The sequence below is a fragment of the Typopeltis vanoorti genome, chromosome 24, assembly GCF_054136105.1.
Source record: "Typopeltis vanoorti isolate ZY-2024b chromosome 24, IOZ_Tvanoo_1.0, whole genome shotgun sequence".
NCBI classification, from domain to species: Eukaryota; Metazoa; Arthropoda; class Arachnida; order Uropygi; family Thelyphonidae; genus Typopeltis; species Typopeltis vanoorti.
In genome coordinates this window covers 48329381-48346604 of record NC_143572.1, presented here as the reverse complement: position 1 = coordinate 48346604, position 17224 = coordinate 48329381, and the positions used below count along the sequence as shown (strand labels likewise).

General features: G+C 33.2%; 1 protein-coding gene across 1 annotated transcript in view; it reads left to right on the top strand.

The window, feature by feature from the left end:
- Nucleotides 1–17224, top strand: part of RasGAP1 (Ras GTPase activating protein 1) — a 210612-nt gene that overhangs the window by 102153 nt on the left and 91235 nt on the right. Inside the window, exons 9-11 of the mRNA XM_090414179.1 lie at nucleotides 3158–3306; nucleotides 8314–8428; nucleotides 16932–17006. Coding sequence (XP_090270305.1) covers nucleotides 3158–3306; nucleotides 8314–8428; nucleotides 16932–17006 — 339 coding nt within the window. The remainder of the gene's footprint in view (nucleotides 1–3157; nucleotides 3307–8313; nucleotides 8429–16931; nucleotides 17007–17224) is intronic.

The window sequence follows — 17224 nt, the reverse complement described above, 5'->3', positions numbered from 1 at the left end:
AGGATCGCCATCATCTGAGAAGGTATGTATGGACAAACAGAATTCCTTGCTCAGCAATTCACCGAAGTATTTAATGAAGGCTGCTCCCAACCCATATCTCAAAGTATTTGGAAGTATTGAAGAGGATCAGTATTGGCATGTGATAAACCACTGATTTCCATGAAAAATCAGAAAGTTCATCTACAGTAGTGTCAGAAACACCATGACTGGACACTGGAAGATTGGAAAAAATATCATGTGGCCTTGATGAGTCATGCTACACCTTGTACCGACAGTAGGCAGAGAGTTTGGTGCAAGCCCAATGAAGCAATGAATCCAGCTTGACTTGTAAACACAACTCAAGCTTCTGGAGGTGGTGTCATTATGTGGGACATGTTCTGTTGCTATGGAACAGGTCCCTGATATTGCTGAAAGGTCAGGTGTCCTCCAAGGAATATCTGAATATTGTTGCTGATCAAGTTCATCCTGCAATGTTGACTTTTTATCGAGCAGGTGATGATTGCTCATTGGATGACAGTGTTACTCTTCATTGTGCAAGAATTGTTCAGCAGTGGTTCAGCAAGCATTACACCATCTTCCCTTGCTACTCAAAGCCCAGTTCTGAATCCCTTTAAGAATGTTGGGGAACAAAGTCATCTTCCATCATATCTCAGCCAGTTAAAAGATTATCTGGTGAATACCTGGTATTGTAGATGTATATACACTCCAGCACCTTGTGGAATTTATGCCAAAGTGCATATGTGCTGTAATTTAGGCTAAAAGAGATCTAACACAATATTAAATAAGTTTGTAATTCAGTGGCTGGTATGTATTCTAATTCTGTGTTTTCTTGCATTCACTCTGAGGAACTGAATGCAGTGAAAGCAGTACCTATCTTTGTTTATATAGTGCACTTTCAGCAACTATTAATTGCCTTATTTTCCTGTTCTTTTTTGTATGATTTCAGTAATGATACTGATGTTGCAACCTGTTAGCAAGAATTACGAATAAATTAATGATGTTTCCTTTTCTCAGGTATTGTCAACTTTGGTTTCTTATTATGAAATAAAAAATATAATCAGCGGGGAGTCTTATAAGAAAAGCTTATGAGATATACATGTATTTGTTTTTATCATGAACTTCAGTTAGAGGGTGGAAGGCAAACCATAGAATGGCAGTTTGCTAAGTAGACCCCTGTGCCAAACTCAATCATATGTTTTTGAAATGTCAAGAGTGACTATGTGGGTTTCTCCAGTTTGAGTTCAGAGGTGGATAATTGAGGCTAGAAGATTGGCTGTGGATTGAGTGATAGAATCCATATTGAATCAATATGGGTCTGTTAATAGGTCTCAAGGTGGTGCAGAAGTTGGCTGTTGATATGACACCTTCTCCATAGTTTTAGAGAGAACAGAATTTCATATTTGATTCTTTCATCTAAAAAGCATTTAACAGTTATGGTACTGCTTCTAATCCTAAAGAAATGACTTGCATTCCTATCCCTTATGTGCAAAATATTTCTGAATGCATAGCAAAAGTCTTAAAACTACTGAATATTTTTGTTGCCTTTTGTCCCATCAGAAAAATCTCTACCTTTCTCACTTATCCTAAAGACAAGCTTCTACCTCTAGGTTTTCCAAGCATTTGCTAGTTCCCTTGTTCTTGCAGCTTATCTTATTTTTGACAAAACAGAAGATCTGCCTTTATTCATCTAGAAGAACACATCTTATATTAAATATCATGAGCCTGAACATTCATTGTGCTGGATTTGCTGAGCATGCCATCTGCATTAAACATAGTTCACTGGAACAAGACGAGAATCCTTCATAAAAGTCTTCCCTCATAAGAACTTCTTTATATATAAATGTGTGAAGCTTTGCTCCATTATCCTAATTTAAATAGATCCAATGCTCTACTACATCTGTCTCCTTTATGGGAGATAGTACTTTTTAAATCTGCTAATCTTTCCTAACTTTATTTTTGTGTAGGTGTACACACACAGAGTCAAATTTGGTTATAACGACCACCATGGGACCGACAAAATTTCCTCATAACTGTTACTCACTATATCAGTGATGAGTTAAATCTACCTCCTATTTTTTTTTTTAATTCTCAATAAAAAATAGATTCAAAACAACAAAAGAAGTATTAGAGAGGAAAAATTAATATAATTACATATGAGATATTATTTGTGTGGATTTGTTCATGTTATAGACCCGGACTATGAGGGATATTAGATTTAGGAATTGTGTGAATTTTCCATATATCTAGAGTGGTTTTGCATTATAAGATTTCATCTTAATTAGTAATTGATGTAGATCAAGAAAAGGGCATTTTTTTTTTTTTTTTTTTTTTTTTTTTAGAATTTGTAAACATTTTTTTGGAGTCAGTAGGTTATTATAATCTGGGGATCTTTTAAATGATTGTGCTTTTTTGTAGGTCTAGAGAGTTTTGAAATGTGAATCCATAACCTCAAAAGATTGCAATCCATCATGCATTAGCACTGTGTGCAGACCACGAACTAGATAATACAAACACACCCTGCTTTGGAGACCGAACATGGAACTTATCAAGCCACTTAGTAAGCAGGATGTTGGTCTCACAGTAGGTATTCATCCCACCTGAAAATATATTCACCATCATCCAAGCCCACAGTAGGATTTAAAACCCATAGCCTGTTGGCTGGAGAGCCTGTATGCTATCCACTTGGCCTACCAGGCTGAGCTTTCTCTTTTCCTTTCCAGTTTAACTTTATTCTGCTAATTTTATTTGTTGTACTGTTGTTGTTTTTTTCCCCAAAAAATGCTGATTTGAATGCAGCAAAATATATACAACTTAAATAAATTCACTTTATTCGTTTTGTTTATGGTATTTTCAGTTAATAACTGTGAATTGGAAAGGATATTTTGAGATCTTCAAACTTCATTTGAACACTGATCACGCATTTGATTGGTGGGAAAAGCACACATAGGTCTGTTATGTATCTGTTCTGCCCAACATCATAGCAGTAATAATTCAAGCTGATTTTTTCTGTCAAATGAAAGTATTCTGATGAATATTATTTTACATTCCTGTTTCCAAACTTTGAAACTTCCATTTTATGGAGTGAAATGTAAATGTTGATGTAGTGTAAAACATTTTAAGAAGAAAAAAATAATTTTTTTTCCCCTTTTCTTTCTAGCCTGTTACTTCAAGTGCTGCTTATATCTTAGGTGAAATTGTAAGCAATAAAATAGATGCTGCACAGCCTCTTGTAAAAGTATTCTTTCATCATGGTAAAATAGTTCCATTCATGAAGTCACTTGCTGAATGGGAATTATCAAAAGTTGTGTAAGCATTTCTTTATAAAATGTTTTCAATGAATATCATTTGTTTGAATGACTTAACCTAGCATTATCGATAAATGCAGTTGTATGGAATAACACTCATGTAAGTTAATTATGAAAACATCTGCTTCATTTTGATAAGAGCATTTATTTATCACAGACCTGTTATGACCTTTTTTTCCTCTCTTAATGTATCAATATATTATCAGTCACAAATGTTAGCAGGATACATTCTGATAACACATGAAGTTGATTAAAATAAACATATTTTAAATGAACAATACAAACTGCAAACAGTTGCACACTTTTTTTTTTTATAGAAATAGCAATGTTTTTATCATATCTGTATTTGCATATTGCATGTAAGCTATTATCCTAATTTTAATTCATGACAAAAAGAAACATACAAAATGGATATGAATTGTTATTTTTTGTGTGTGTTATGTTGGAAGTAAAAAATTAAGGTCTGCTTATTTATTTAGCATTTTATGCAATAAAATTAAATCTTTCTAATTTTAAGCCATGCAAATGAAACATTCAGAATGTTACCAAATTGAACTGTTAGATTTTAAAAAGCATTATTTATATTCCTGAAGAAAAAATCTATTTACATATGCATAAAAAATATTCATCTGACTTCTTTTTTTTTTTTTTTCATATTAACAGATTGATTTTTTCATTTGTTAAAAAATAGTTTACTATTTTTTTTTAACTTCAAGTCTAACTCTTTTGCTCTTCTCTTCTACTTTAATTATTATTATTATCATTATTACGGGCGACTCCAGGGAGGCCCTAAACATCATGTCCGCACAACTATACGACATTCTCACAGTATCTATCATACCTTGCCTTGAACTCACTCAACATCATAGCACCCAGAACAGACTCTGGCAGCTTATTCCACTCATTTACCACTCCAAAAGTAAAGAACCCAGCTCTAACACCCTTGCTAACCACACTCTTGCCCAGCTTCCATAGGTGTCTCCTAGTTCTCCCACCACCAGTCCTGATCTCAAAAATATCCTCTGAATTAATCCTATAGAAACCCTTTAGCAATTTGAATGTCTCAATCATATCTCCCCTTTTCTGCCTATCAACTAATTTATGCAACCTACAAATCTTCAACCTGTTTTAATCAGCAGTATGCTTAGCCATACATTACCAGTTGCAATACTTCCTGAAATAATGCAGTTAACTCTCGCCATATCAAACATTATTATAACAAACTGGCAAAAAAATAAAAATAAAAAAAAAGCACATTTACTATTTTAAAGGAAATTCAAATAGCAAGCTATCAGCTATAACAACCATTCATGTAGATTCTATAAGTTTGCTATAAATGAAAAGCAATTGTGGCAGACATTTAATAAAGATAAATTGCTTTTCATAAGATTTAAATTTTCCAAGAGTACATAAAGTTTTATACTTAATTACTATAAATGATAATCCTGGCATTCAGGGATATACATTTGGCACAGCAATGTTTAGAGAGGACTGCATAAAGAATCTCATTCCACATCTCCATGACCCAGACATGATTCTCAATGTTTAAGATTGTATATTAATATGAGTGTTAATAAATAAATAAAAAAAAAGCTTTGTCAAGTTTGACACATTTTATTCACACAAAATACAAATGAAAGAGGAATTCTTAAACTCCTTGTCAATATGATCTCCAAACTTGAAACATTTCTCTGTGAATTGCATTGCATCTGTTATAGGTGTGGCCAACTGTCTACAAAATCATCAGCAGATGGCTGATATTATGTTGACATCACTTGTAAAATATTGGCCAACTAGTCACTCCATTCCTACTATAGATATATAAGACAGGCATACTAAAATTACTAAATTAAAATATTTACATACATAAAATATTTTTAGAGCAGAATTTTAGCAGTCACTGCTAAAAAAAAAAAAAGGTACACATTGCACACACACAGGAACAGGTTAATTCTACATAATTTTATCTTACAAAATGATGTACTTGTTCAATGCAAGAGAGAAACAAGAACAGAATAGTTGTGTTTTAAAAAAAAAATTCTGGTGGAAAGGTAACAAAGTCGCTTCCCAGAACTGGGTAGCTTAGAACAGTTTTTAATTTTTGTATGATTTATGTTGTTGAGCTTCACAGCTTTCTCTTTAGTCTTTTATATTTAAAAGTAACCCTGGTTGGAGAAGATGAGTGCTTCCATATCATTCTGCAGCTTGCTCTTTAAGGATGCAGTGACAAAAAATAGCATTTTTCTTTTAATAATGCAATGCAAAATTCAGTCCCATTTTGCTGATAAGATGTTTCAGAATGAGATATGCACACACATCTAATTAATCCTCAGCAAAGTTTTTTGTACTCACACCATGCTGCTACCTTATAAATGCAGGCAGTCATGAACAATATTATAAATATAGTTCTATTATCATCATTATGTCCTTGAGTTTTGTAGTATTGATTTGAATTGCATCATCCAGGGCAACATTGCTGCCTAGTGTTGGATCCTACTTCTTCTCAATTTATACCTTGAATCTGACATGTTAATCACTATGATGTTCTTAAACAAAATAGAAGGTTGCTAGTTGATTTCTAATTCAAATATAGAGAAAATTTATATTTAAAGACTGCACCACTCTATATCTGAATTAGTTCAAGAACTGAAGAAAAACCAACTCACAACTATCTCTCCTTTTAGGTGTTAATATTATATATACTGGCCGAGTATATTTAACTTATTTATCTCTCTCGCCTTGGTTCGAATATTTTATGAATGGTGCAGTAAAAGAGATTCAGGCAAAATACAACCTTGATTAACAAAAACAAACATTTAATTTTAGAATCACAAATTTTACACTTAAGTTCAAATCAGTAATTAAGATATCACAAATATTTTAGCTTCTCTGATAAGTTCAATCATACAGACTTAGACAAAGGTAATTCTGTTATCACTATAATACAGTCTTCTCACAGTTCCTTAAGTTCCAAAATACAATAAAAATTTGTAGTAACACCTCTTCACAAGCAAACACTTATAAATTTACACTTTAGCTAATTCTCCGCAATAGTTACTGTTAGTATAGGGAAATTCTAGGATGAAACTCACACACTTCTCTGTATGGGAATATTAATGGTTGGAATAATCTTACTGATAATCTTCTTTCTTCATAAACTTGCACACAAACATTTTTTTTAACTGTAAACACTTTGAGCAGTATACGGCACTCATTAAAATAAATCTTCTAAGCAATAACTGAATTAATCATCAGTCACAATGCACATAAACAAACATTCTTGCTTGAAGTACTACTGATCACTCATGAGTTAAGGCAATACACATTAAAAACAAAACAAAACAAAGGTCGGTGCTAAAATTAAATCTCAATTCAAGTATCGCTAGTCTATTTAATAGTCTCTCAGCTGTTTTCCATAGCTATAATTGTTTTTCTACAACTTATTAGCTAACTGCTTCTCGACTAGTAGACTTAAATTAGCTGCTTGAGTAACTCGCCGACTTGCTATTATTACACTCTGATTCCCGAGTGCCCAATGCTCCGATTCCAACCCAATGCCAATCCTCTCTCTCTCTCTCTGTTTCCTCTCTCTCTTTATTTTCAGCGTTTCTTCTTTATATATGCGTTCTTCCTGCCTAAATTGTTCTCATGATTTCTTTGACTAAAACTCTTTTCATTAATTTTCAACATTCTCCTCACGTGCTGTTTCAAACTCGTGCTTGCTCACTTACATACGTCTCCATGACAACAAAACAAAACATAATAAAATTGAGCTATTGCATAATGTTAAATTTCTACAAATAGGAATAAATAGAGAATATTTACATTTCAATTAATGTGCAGTTAAATTATCAAATACAAGTTCTTATAATATTAATATAGTAATAAATAAAATAGCTTAATAATATTTAATACAGTCTTTTCATTATTAATACATATATCTTTGATTAATTAATTAAATATTAGATAAAATTAAAGGTAGTTATATGAATGTTAAATTATAAAATAAGTTATTTACATTAAATAATGTTTACAAGTCTAGCCTATGTGATGGAAGATCATGTTGGATTCTGAAGCAAATAATAATTACTTAAATCTCTATATATTCAGAATCCAACACTAGTGTGGTTGAAATTCTCAGCAGTTAGATCTTTGATCTTTCTGCATTATTGACATAGATTCCTGTGTCTTTGAATTGCTTTTTCCCCCAGTTTATCATCTGAACATGATGATCCTTTTCCATATGAAGGGCCAATAAAATGTTATTTTGATTTAACATTCTGGAACCACAAGAACCACCTGACTTTATTTGTTTCTGCTTAACACATACAAGCAAGATACCATATTCTCAGTGCAATATCGATCATTGCAGTGTAACCACTTGTCAGGAAAAAATTATGAAAAGTGCACTGAGGATTTATCTTTTCATTCTTACATTCTGAAATGTTTATAATATTGCATGTATGAAATACAAATGTTAGCACATTTCAGTTTAGTAATATTTGGTAATATTTTATATTTTTTTTTATTTTAGTTTAGTTTACAAAGATGACATTTTACTAATAATTTGGACCAATGAGAGCTATGATATGTGGTCTAAAATTCTGCAAGAAATAGTTTATCTGAGTTGAATTCAGTAAATCCATTTGTTTGCTAACTCTTTGGTAGCACCACTTGAAAAGAACAGCATCCATCTCTTGGTGTTACTTAGCATGAATAAAGATCAACACTTTTAGAACCTTTTTTATTTTCATATCATACACTATGAGAGAAATACCATAATAGAAATGGAAAATGATTTAAAAAAACGTGTCTTGGCAATTATGATTTTCTGTTTTTGCTTGTTCTTTTCTTTTCCCAACTTTTTTTTTCTTCACGAATGAGAATGTTACTGTCCATATAAATTCTGCTTTTTCATGATGTCATTTTGTAATTAGAAAGAATCAAATACTCTGTAACTGTACATATTAATAAAATGTATATTTTTTTTATTCACAAATTTTTACAGGGATACCAACACAATTTTCCGGGGGAATACTCTTGTATCAAAATGTATGGATGAATTCATGAAACTGATTGGAATGCATTACCTTCATGAAACATTAAAGATTACTATTGATTTAGTGAGTAGTACTTTATTCAACTTTAATGTCTTTATTCACTTTTAATTGTCTTTGCATTATTTTTTAAAGTAATTTTTTTTAAATAGTTTGTTGACATAGCACTTTTTTGTATCAAGTCAGAGGTTTCCAAACATTTGTATTAGTAAAACTTATAGATCAACCTTTATCTCGGACAATGTAGAATGCATGTTTGATTTTGCACTGCCTAACTAGGCTAAACTTTGGTGTAGTATCTGGTTGCAAATGATGAAACTGATGTTCAGGCTACCACAAACTGGGTGTATGTTGAACAGCTTGAAGTCCTCGTTTGCAACCAGATACTGTGCCTACTTTCATATTGTTACACACACACACACACACACACACACACACACACACACACACACACACACACACACACACACACACACACACACACCTTGGAAATATATATATTTCCAGAGCACTTATGTAGCTTAGTGGAAGTGGCATGTGCCATTCATGGTTCTAGACTGCCCGAAGAAAGAGTGTTGTAAGTTCTATTCTAGTCACTGGCTAGAGGAATTAATTTTTTCAACCAGTTCCCAAGTTAGTTGATCTCCGACATGGGCAAGCAGATTTTTTCTCCAAGAAACTCGAGTTTTTCAGCCTGTAAACTCAAGAAATCAACCATAGAACCCACACTATTTTCAGACAGTAAAAACATAGTGTTAGGATTAAGGACCATGAGATGGTGGCACCTCTCAGCCGTCTCTTTTCATAAAATGACTAGCTGATATATATTTCCACAACTAATGTGCATTAAAACATCACATTGCAGGAAACTGTCCAGGAGTTAACCAGTGTAGGCAGGATCCGTGTGTGGCATTTATACCCATCAGAGAAAAGGCCAGTCATCTGTGGTTCTAGCATGATAGATGAGCTTCATTATTCTAGTAACACCACTTGCTTATTAGAGGCTTAAAGTGACCAAAAACCATATTTAAATACCAGAGTAGCAAAGTTGCTGTTTACTTTTTTTTTTCTTCATTTCTTCCAGCATGCAATATGAGTGATGTTTTTGTAGTTACATCTCATCAAGGGTACAACTTTAAAATGATTTATTTAAATAAATTATTTATTTAAAATAATTATTCTGCCAACTGCATGCCAGAAAGCATACTAACTCAAACGTAATGGCAAATACTTTCAGAGACTTCCAGGTTAGCTAGTAAATAACATTTCTGTCACTGTTCTCATGTTGATCTCATTCTAGCAGTGGTATGTGGGAGACATCGCAAAGGCTATGTTTGGGTTAGTCAGCAAATTCTCAATGTTATACCTTATCAAAGAATCTATCATATGTTAGATGTCTTTTCCAGGTAAACTCAACCAAAGAGAAATAGATTACATGCAGAAATGAAATCCTCTCAGTACCTACCAGATTCACCCTAAAAGTATACATGGTCCCACTTTCAAATTTCAATGTCCATTTCAATCTGCCAAATCATGTCTAATTTTCTGAATGGAAACTTAAATTTCACCTTCCTCAGTCACTTGCTTTTCCCAATTGCAAATTCATTGACTTCTATTATTATTATTATATCTCAATGGTGATATACTTGTTTTCACTTTGATATCCTATGTCAGAGAGTGTAACTTAGAAGCTCCTGTTTTTTTATCTTCTTTAGCTAAAACTTTTCTCATTCTACCAAATCATCTCAGTTATGCTGCATGAATCATTGTGAACTTCAGATTTCCTTTCATTAGTTCTTTAGTTAGTCATTCTCATACAGAGGTGGCAAGATTTTTCCTTCTAGAAACTCTTGTTTTTATCACTCAAAACAGGCACACTGTCCAGAAGAACATATAATTAATGGAAAATTATGTGTTCTTTAATTATAGACAATAATTATCACACGCTTAGTTGCTTTGACCTTAATTCAGAACAGCCCAATTTCTTAATTTTTGGTTTTTGAAACCAATTCTCCACAACTCCAATTGGATTTTCTTTTCCAGCAGCACTAATGGATTTGTTATCACCAGTGTTCTTGCATAAATTAACAGTTAACAATGTTAATATTTTAGGATAACATATCATCCTAATCATTTTATTCTTGATCTCCTTCACTGATGATTTCCCAATTATACTGTACATGGTGGTGGTTTGTCCTAAGGCAGTTCATATATAGATCAGTATCTAGCATTAACTTCTTCTCTCATAGAGCAACATTCACCAATTGCTTACTCATCCTTATGTTACTTGCCATTCTAAGAATTGTAAAGTGGGATGATATTTGTGATCTTTAATTTTCTTAGTTTAATTAATTTTTTGAGTCTTCTGATACAAACCTGTGTACTAAATGCATCACTGAAACAATTCAAACATTCAATCCCTTTTTTAAATAATGAAACCTGTGGTGAGATCATAATTAAAAGAAACACACGTATTAACCACAGTGAAAATTATTATCTTGTAAATATTTAATTATTATATTAGTAAATATTAGTAAATAATTATTTACTCTCACCTTTGATGTTGCCTGGCGTTTATGAGATTCCATGCTCATGCAAATTGTCTTACTTCGGACAGACAGGTAGGTCTGTTCAGAAACGCATCTCGGAACATCAAGACCACATTAATCTTTTTAAACCGCAGAAATCTGGCCTCTCTCAACACGGAATTGAAAATCCAAGCCCATAGGATCCATTGGGAAAAGTATAAACTTTTACATAGATCTTTATATAAACACGAACGTTTATATAAAGAAAGTTCTGAAGCCCTACTACACAGACCAAATTTAAACCACAACGACGTTCTTACTATTCCTAAAGTATGGGAAATTGTCATACAAAATTGTGTTAAATAATTAATTTAAAAAAAAAGATTTTTTTAACACGTTACGCATGTTTAATGAGATTCTATTGTAATCATGCGCCCTAACTGTATGTTATTCCTATTATTGTTTAAACTACTGTACTGATGATGTCCTTAGATACTTAGGATGAAATATTTACAAGTAAATAATTTTCACTGTGGTTAATACGTGTTTCTTTTAATTATTCAATCCCTGTTACATAGTCATACTGTGAATGACTTTCGTCAGTTTTTTTTTTTTTTTTTTTTTCCTGTTTATGCTGAAAATCAGAATAGTTATAAGCAGATTATAGATAAATTCAAAATTATTTTTAAAAATCTACATGCAGGAAACCTGCATTATATCCAAATAACAGTTTAATTCTGCACCCCTTGCCAAAACTATCGGCTCTAATTTTTGTCCAACACTCTTATCTTTTCTGCATTCAGATGGTTCTGTTACATTATTATTATTACATGGCACCTTCAAGGAGTTGAAGAACTCATCTCAGGAGAGCACACTATTTTGCCACATGAAACTCAGTCTCCCCGTACTGAATCCTCAGCTACACGTAATGAGACTACTACCATCAACACACAACACCATCTACTGTCCACCACCACAAATAGCCTTTTTTTGTCTGTAAATTGCATGTGTTCTCTTGGCTGATTTGTCTGCATGCAGGATGAAAAACTGGATTTTCTAGGAAGAAAAACCCTGCTACCTTTGTATGAAATCAGCTAACTCATCTTCAACTGAAAAAGTCCATATAAAGATTCCTTTCTCATGATGAGAATCAAACTCAGTTCTTTTCCAGTCAAAGGTGCAATCTTCCATTTGTTTTCCAATTCTGCTATGGAGGCAAAAAAATATACTGTTATTATTTTTATAGCATTAAATGTTTCTTTTTTCACAAGAAAGAGAATCTTGTTCAATATGGATACCAAACAGTATCTAAATTGGATAAGTCTCTGGAATTTACTTCTGTTTTGTTTCACATATTTTACATCTTGGAAATTAGTCCATGTACAACTTATTTCTAAAAAAAAAAAAAAAAAAAAGACAAATCTTTACCTTCTATAACCTGCTGGATTTCTGTTCAGGACATGGATTGGCCATCAATAACACCAGGTAATGTGGGGTAATGTGACAGTAACATTCAAGAGTACAGTAGAAAAGCTGAGTTTCTTTTATCAACATTTTACCATTAGTGTTAGTTCTTACTAATGACCATATGATGCTAATGCTACCAGAAACCAACAGATATGCAAATCAGTCTTGTCTACCACACAGGAATGTGAAACTCCAGATAGGGAAATGAAATCCAAGAAAGGAATACTCACATGCAAGAAATAAATAAATAAAATTTTAGAATCATTTTACTTATTGGACTTGATATATGTTCTTGAAATACATTTATACTAGTCAAAGAATGCCATGTATACAAGCTGGCAAATAAAGAATTCGCTGCCCAGGGACAGTATTTGCATTTCTGTGATTAATGCTGTAGATGTTTTAAGTCTTTAAAATTTCTGCATAAAAAAGCAAATTCTTTGTATATTTTATCAATTAAAAAAACTGTGCACTGATCATTAGTGAACAAAAGAAAATTATTAGAAAGCAAAGCAAAATATAAATAAAAAATACAAATAAATATACATAGAAAGCACAACAAATTGTACAAGATGATTTGCTGCTCCACCAATCCACCCATGTTAGATTAGATTTGTATAAGAGGACGGTCTACGCCTGAATGTGTTTGGTATCAGAAGTCTTAGAAAACTAATAACTGGTATGAGCCCTAACACAGAGAGTCAGGAAATGATAATGGGAGGAATGGTGAGAATATGAGTCTAAGAGCAACATTCTTATATAATTGTGCTAATGACTGGAATGGACATTATCATGGAAATGATTACAAGGAGAGAACACTTTTGAATTTGTGTTCATCTGTTTTGGACCCATCAAACGTGTGCAAAGATGTCTATGTGTAAGGCACTAGAGAAGAATAGAGATCTGCAAGTTGTCCAATGGACAACTTGCAGATCTCTATTCAGATAGGAGAGGAGGAGACATGCTGCTAATGATATTGGATAACTTGAAAACAGTTAGTGTTTAGACTTATGATTGTATTTCTTGTGGCCGTGAATTTGAAGCCATTTGATGTGAAGTGGAATCTAACAAGATCCATTACAAAGTGGGGTGTTGTTATAGGCCAGATAGATCAGTTGCTAGTGATGAAGAAATGCGTCATCAAATAGATACGATGGGTGCAAAAAGAGTAATCATAATGGGAGACTCCAATTATATATATAAATATTGTGTAGCAGTAAAATCTCATGAGAAGAATGAAACTGAATTTATTCAGCTGTTGCAAGACAACTTCCTCGAGCAGCATGTGACAGAAGGAACTCGAGGTCAAAGAATGTTAGATTCGATTATGGTGTCAGAGCGTGTTTCAGTTAAAGACATAACTATTCTGCCTCCGGTTGGTGACAGTGATTGTACAGTACTCACTTGGGAAGTGACTAAGTTTATGAATGTTCCATTCCATGCTGAACTAGAAAGCAAAGTTCGAAGAATAACTAGGGTAGGAGTCAAATGAATGTGTAATCTTAATAAGCAAGAGATTCGTAAAAAAAAAATGTAAATATCTGTTATGAAAATTATAAGAAGCAGGCTAGAATAGTCAAAACTGTTGTGCAGAAAGTAAGTCTGAGTATAAAAAGAAACTGGCTCTGCAAGCTAAACACAACCTACAAGAATTCTGTTGATATGCTGCAAGTAAAAGGAAGAATGAATATGAAAGAATAACTCCTTATTGCAGATGGTGTGAGAGTGACAGATGCAGAAGAGATTCAACTAATGATTGTCCATTTTGCTAAAAGTTATCAACCTGGCATATGTAAATTGAGTTCACTGCTACCTTTTCACTGAATGAATAAACTCAGGTTTCTTCATTGAGGAGAGGAGGTATTAGAACTGTTGCACAAACTGAATAAATATTCAGCAGTAAGGGCTGATGGGATATCAGCACGGCTACTAAAAGAGTGTTCAGCTGAACTGACTGTTCCTTTGACCAGGCTATATAATTTGAGTCTAAGAACAGGGAAGATTCCACAGGAATCGAAAGAATGTTTGATAATCCCATTTCACAAGGGTGGTGTGAAGACCGATGTATCTAACTATTGACCAATCAGTATCTCTGGAGCGGCAGTGAAGATTTTGGAAATATTGGTTACTGGTCGTATTCAGAAATGGGTTGACAGTGAATCTACTTTGCAATGAACAGCATGGGTTTATTAAAGGAAGGTCATATTTTAGCAACTTGCTCACATTCCATAATAATGTTACCATTGAACTAGACAAGGGGAATGGATACTTTAGGATTTTGCTAAGGCTTTTGACAGAATACAGCATGGACGACTGTTGCATAAATTGGAGAATATGGGTTTGGTTTGGATTATAAAATATTAGCGTGGATAAGAAGATGACTGACTGACTTATCAAAAAGTGGTATACAGGAGATGCGCGTCTGCAAGATTTAAGGTAGTGGTGTACCACAAGGATCAGTCCTTGATCCACTGTTATTCAATTTGTACATTAATGATATTGGGAAGGATTTGACAGGTGACATACAGCTATTTGCTGATAATGCAAAGATAGGTAGAGTAATCAGGAATGTTGCTGATATTCAGTACATGTAAAGTCATGTACTTTAGCATCATTAGATATCCAATGTCATATTGTATCGGTGGGATTATGCTAGAAGAAACTGATCAGGCTAGGGATCTTGGAGTGTTAATAGATAGCAAGTTGAAGTTCAGGGGCCATGTAGCAAAGATTGCAAATATAACTCAAAAGATAATTGCAATGCTGAAACAAAGTTTAACATGTAAAGATAAGGAATGCATTTTGCCTCTTTACAAAGCCTTGATAAGATTTCACTTGGACTATTGTGCACAGGTCTGATTTCCTAGTTTCCGTTGTTGTTCTGATACAGTGGAGAGAGTGCAAAGGAGCGTGCTAAAAATGATATCATGATTATGAAGACAGATCGAGATTTTGTAGACTGCAGAAACTTGCAAACATGAGAAAGAGGAGTGATATATTTGAGACTTAAAAACATCTGAAAAGGTCATACAGGATTTTATTTGATGGAATTTTTCAATTAGGGAGGGTGTGAAAAGAATAAGAGGGCATTCTTGGAAGCTGAGAATAAATGCTGCTAAGAAGGGAGTGAGGGCTAGATTTTTCTCTCATAAGATAGTGCGTGATTGGAATGGATTGCTATTGGATGTTGTGTGTGCAAGTAGCATGAATCAATTCAAGAATAAGTATGATAGCTAGTGCTTGTAATAAATCAGCGCCTCCCTCAATGAGTCCCTGATTCTCTGGAGGTCTCTCTTAATAATAATAATATTCCTGCCACACCCAGATGAATCACCTGCTCTGTATTATTATTAGTTCATTGGATAAGCCCTTCGCTTATAGCTGTTTACTAAGCTACCAATCTATTCGGCTGCTGCTTACTATTAGTTAATTATATTTTGTAAACAAATCTTTCCCCTCTCTTCATAAGTTTTTAATTATGCTTATAAATACTAACATGCATGCGTAGAGGTTATAGGATCAATCCCATAATTTGCTCCACCCAATAACTTATTGGACACACACACACACACACATAATACACAACTGTAAATTCTTAGTAAATTAATTTGCCTCTAATGAAAGTATTTCTATTCATTCTCTCTCTCTCTCTCCCCTACCCCCCTTGTATTTGTGTGACACATGGCTCACGTCTCATTAATATCAGTTTACATATTTATACCTTTCATCGTCATCAGTTTCCTAGTATATATCCTCAAAGGGTATTCAGGATGCTGTAACAGCACCACATGATTAAGTTCACATTATTATCAACTTCCTATCAACAATTTTCCTGTAAATTAGTCTGTTACTTGTCAGCATTCCAATATTGCCACCACTAATGATGGCCTGTAATATTTAGGCTGAAATATATGGCCTTAAATAAATAAATAGTATTATTTATACCTTGTGTTTTATTGTGTTAATTGAAAAAAACCTCTAATGGTGCAAGTATCTCTTAAATAACACCGAATAAAGATGCTCATTCCTTTTGATCAGACAATGGATGCAAACAATCAAACTATGTGTTTAAAAAAAAGGGGGGGAGCATAGAAACCCTGAAGGTCGTCCCAGTTGGCACTATTGTAGTGTCAAAGGAACAAAGCTTTGGGAGGAATGCAATCTGTAGAAATTAGGTGAAGGTGAATAAAATTGTTTTTTAAGTGTGAATATATGGCAGAAATTGCTTCACATATTATTCCATACCAAATCAAATTTCTGTAGCATTTTACTTGTCAGTTGCATCTTCTAGCAACAGAAGTTTGATTATTGCTCCCTGCTGTAGTAGTGTTATTTATATAGATTTGTATAAAAAATGTGAAGCTCTTAATATTAGAGCTTTCCCAACTATTTGATTGAAATAACCTAAACTTTAGTTAACCAATCCTTGAATCAGTTGATATACTAACTCTTAAATATGCTGTCTAGTTTCATTCAGTTATTAATATCAGCAAATCAGTTTCTTGTTGTAACTGGATAATTGAGAGATCATTTAAATTGCATTCATGGATAAATCTATATTATTCATTTTCCAGGTAATTTCAGAACATAAACCTTGTGAAATCGATCCATTGAAGCTAAAAGATGGAGAGTGCCTGGAGGTAAATATGGTGAGTAAGTATTTTGGAATTTATCTTCTGCATGATGTGTGTGTGTACATCAGTTGGGCAAGAAATTAAGAAGTAAAATCTTTTCATGGGTTGCTCATGTCCCAGAAAAGTTCAGGAGAATAAACAATTAGTACTCCTGAGGTTCTTACATAATTATCAATAGTGGTAACACTTTTGATAATCAAATTTGAATTGGAATCATGAGGGGAAAAAATTTG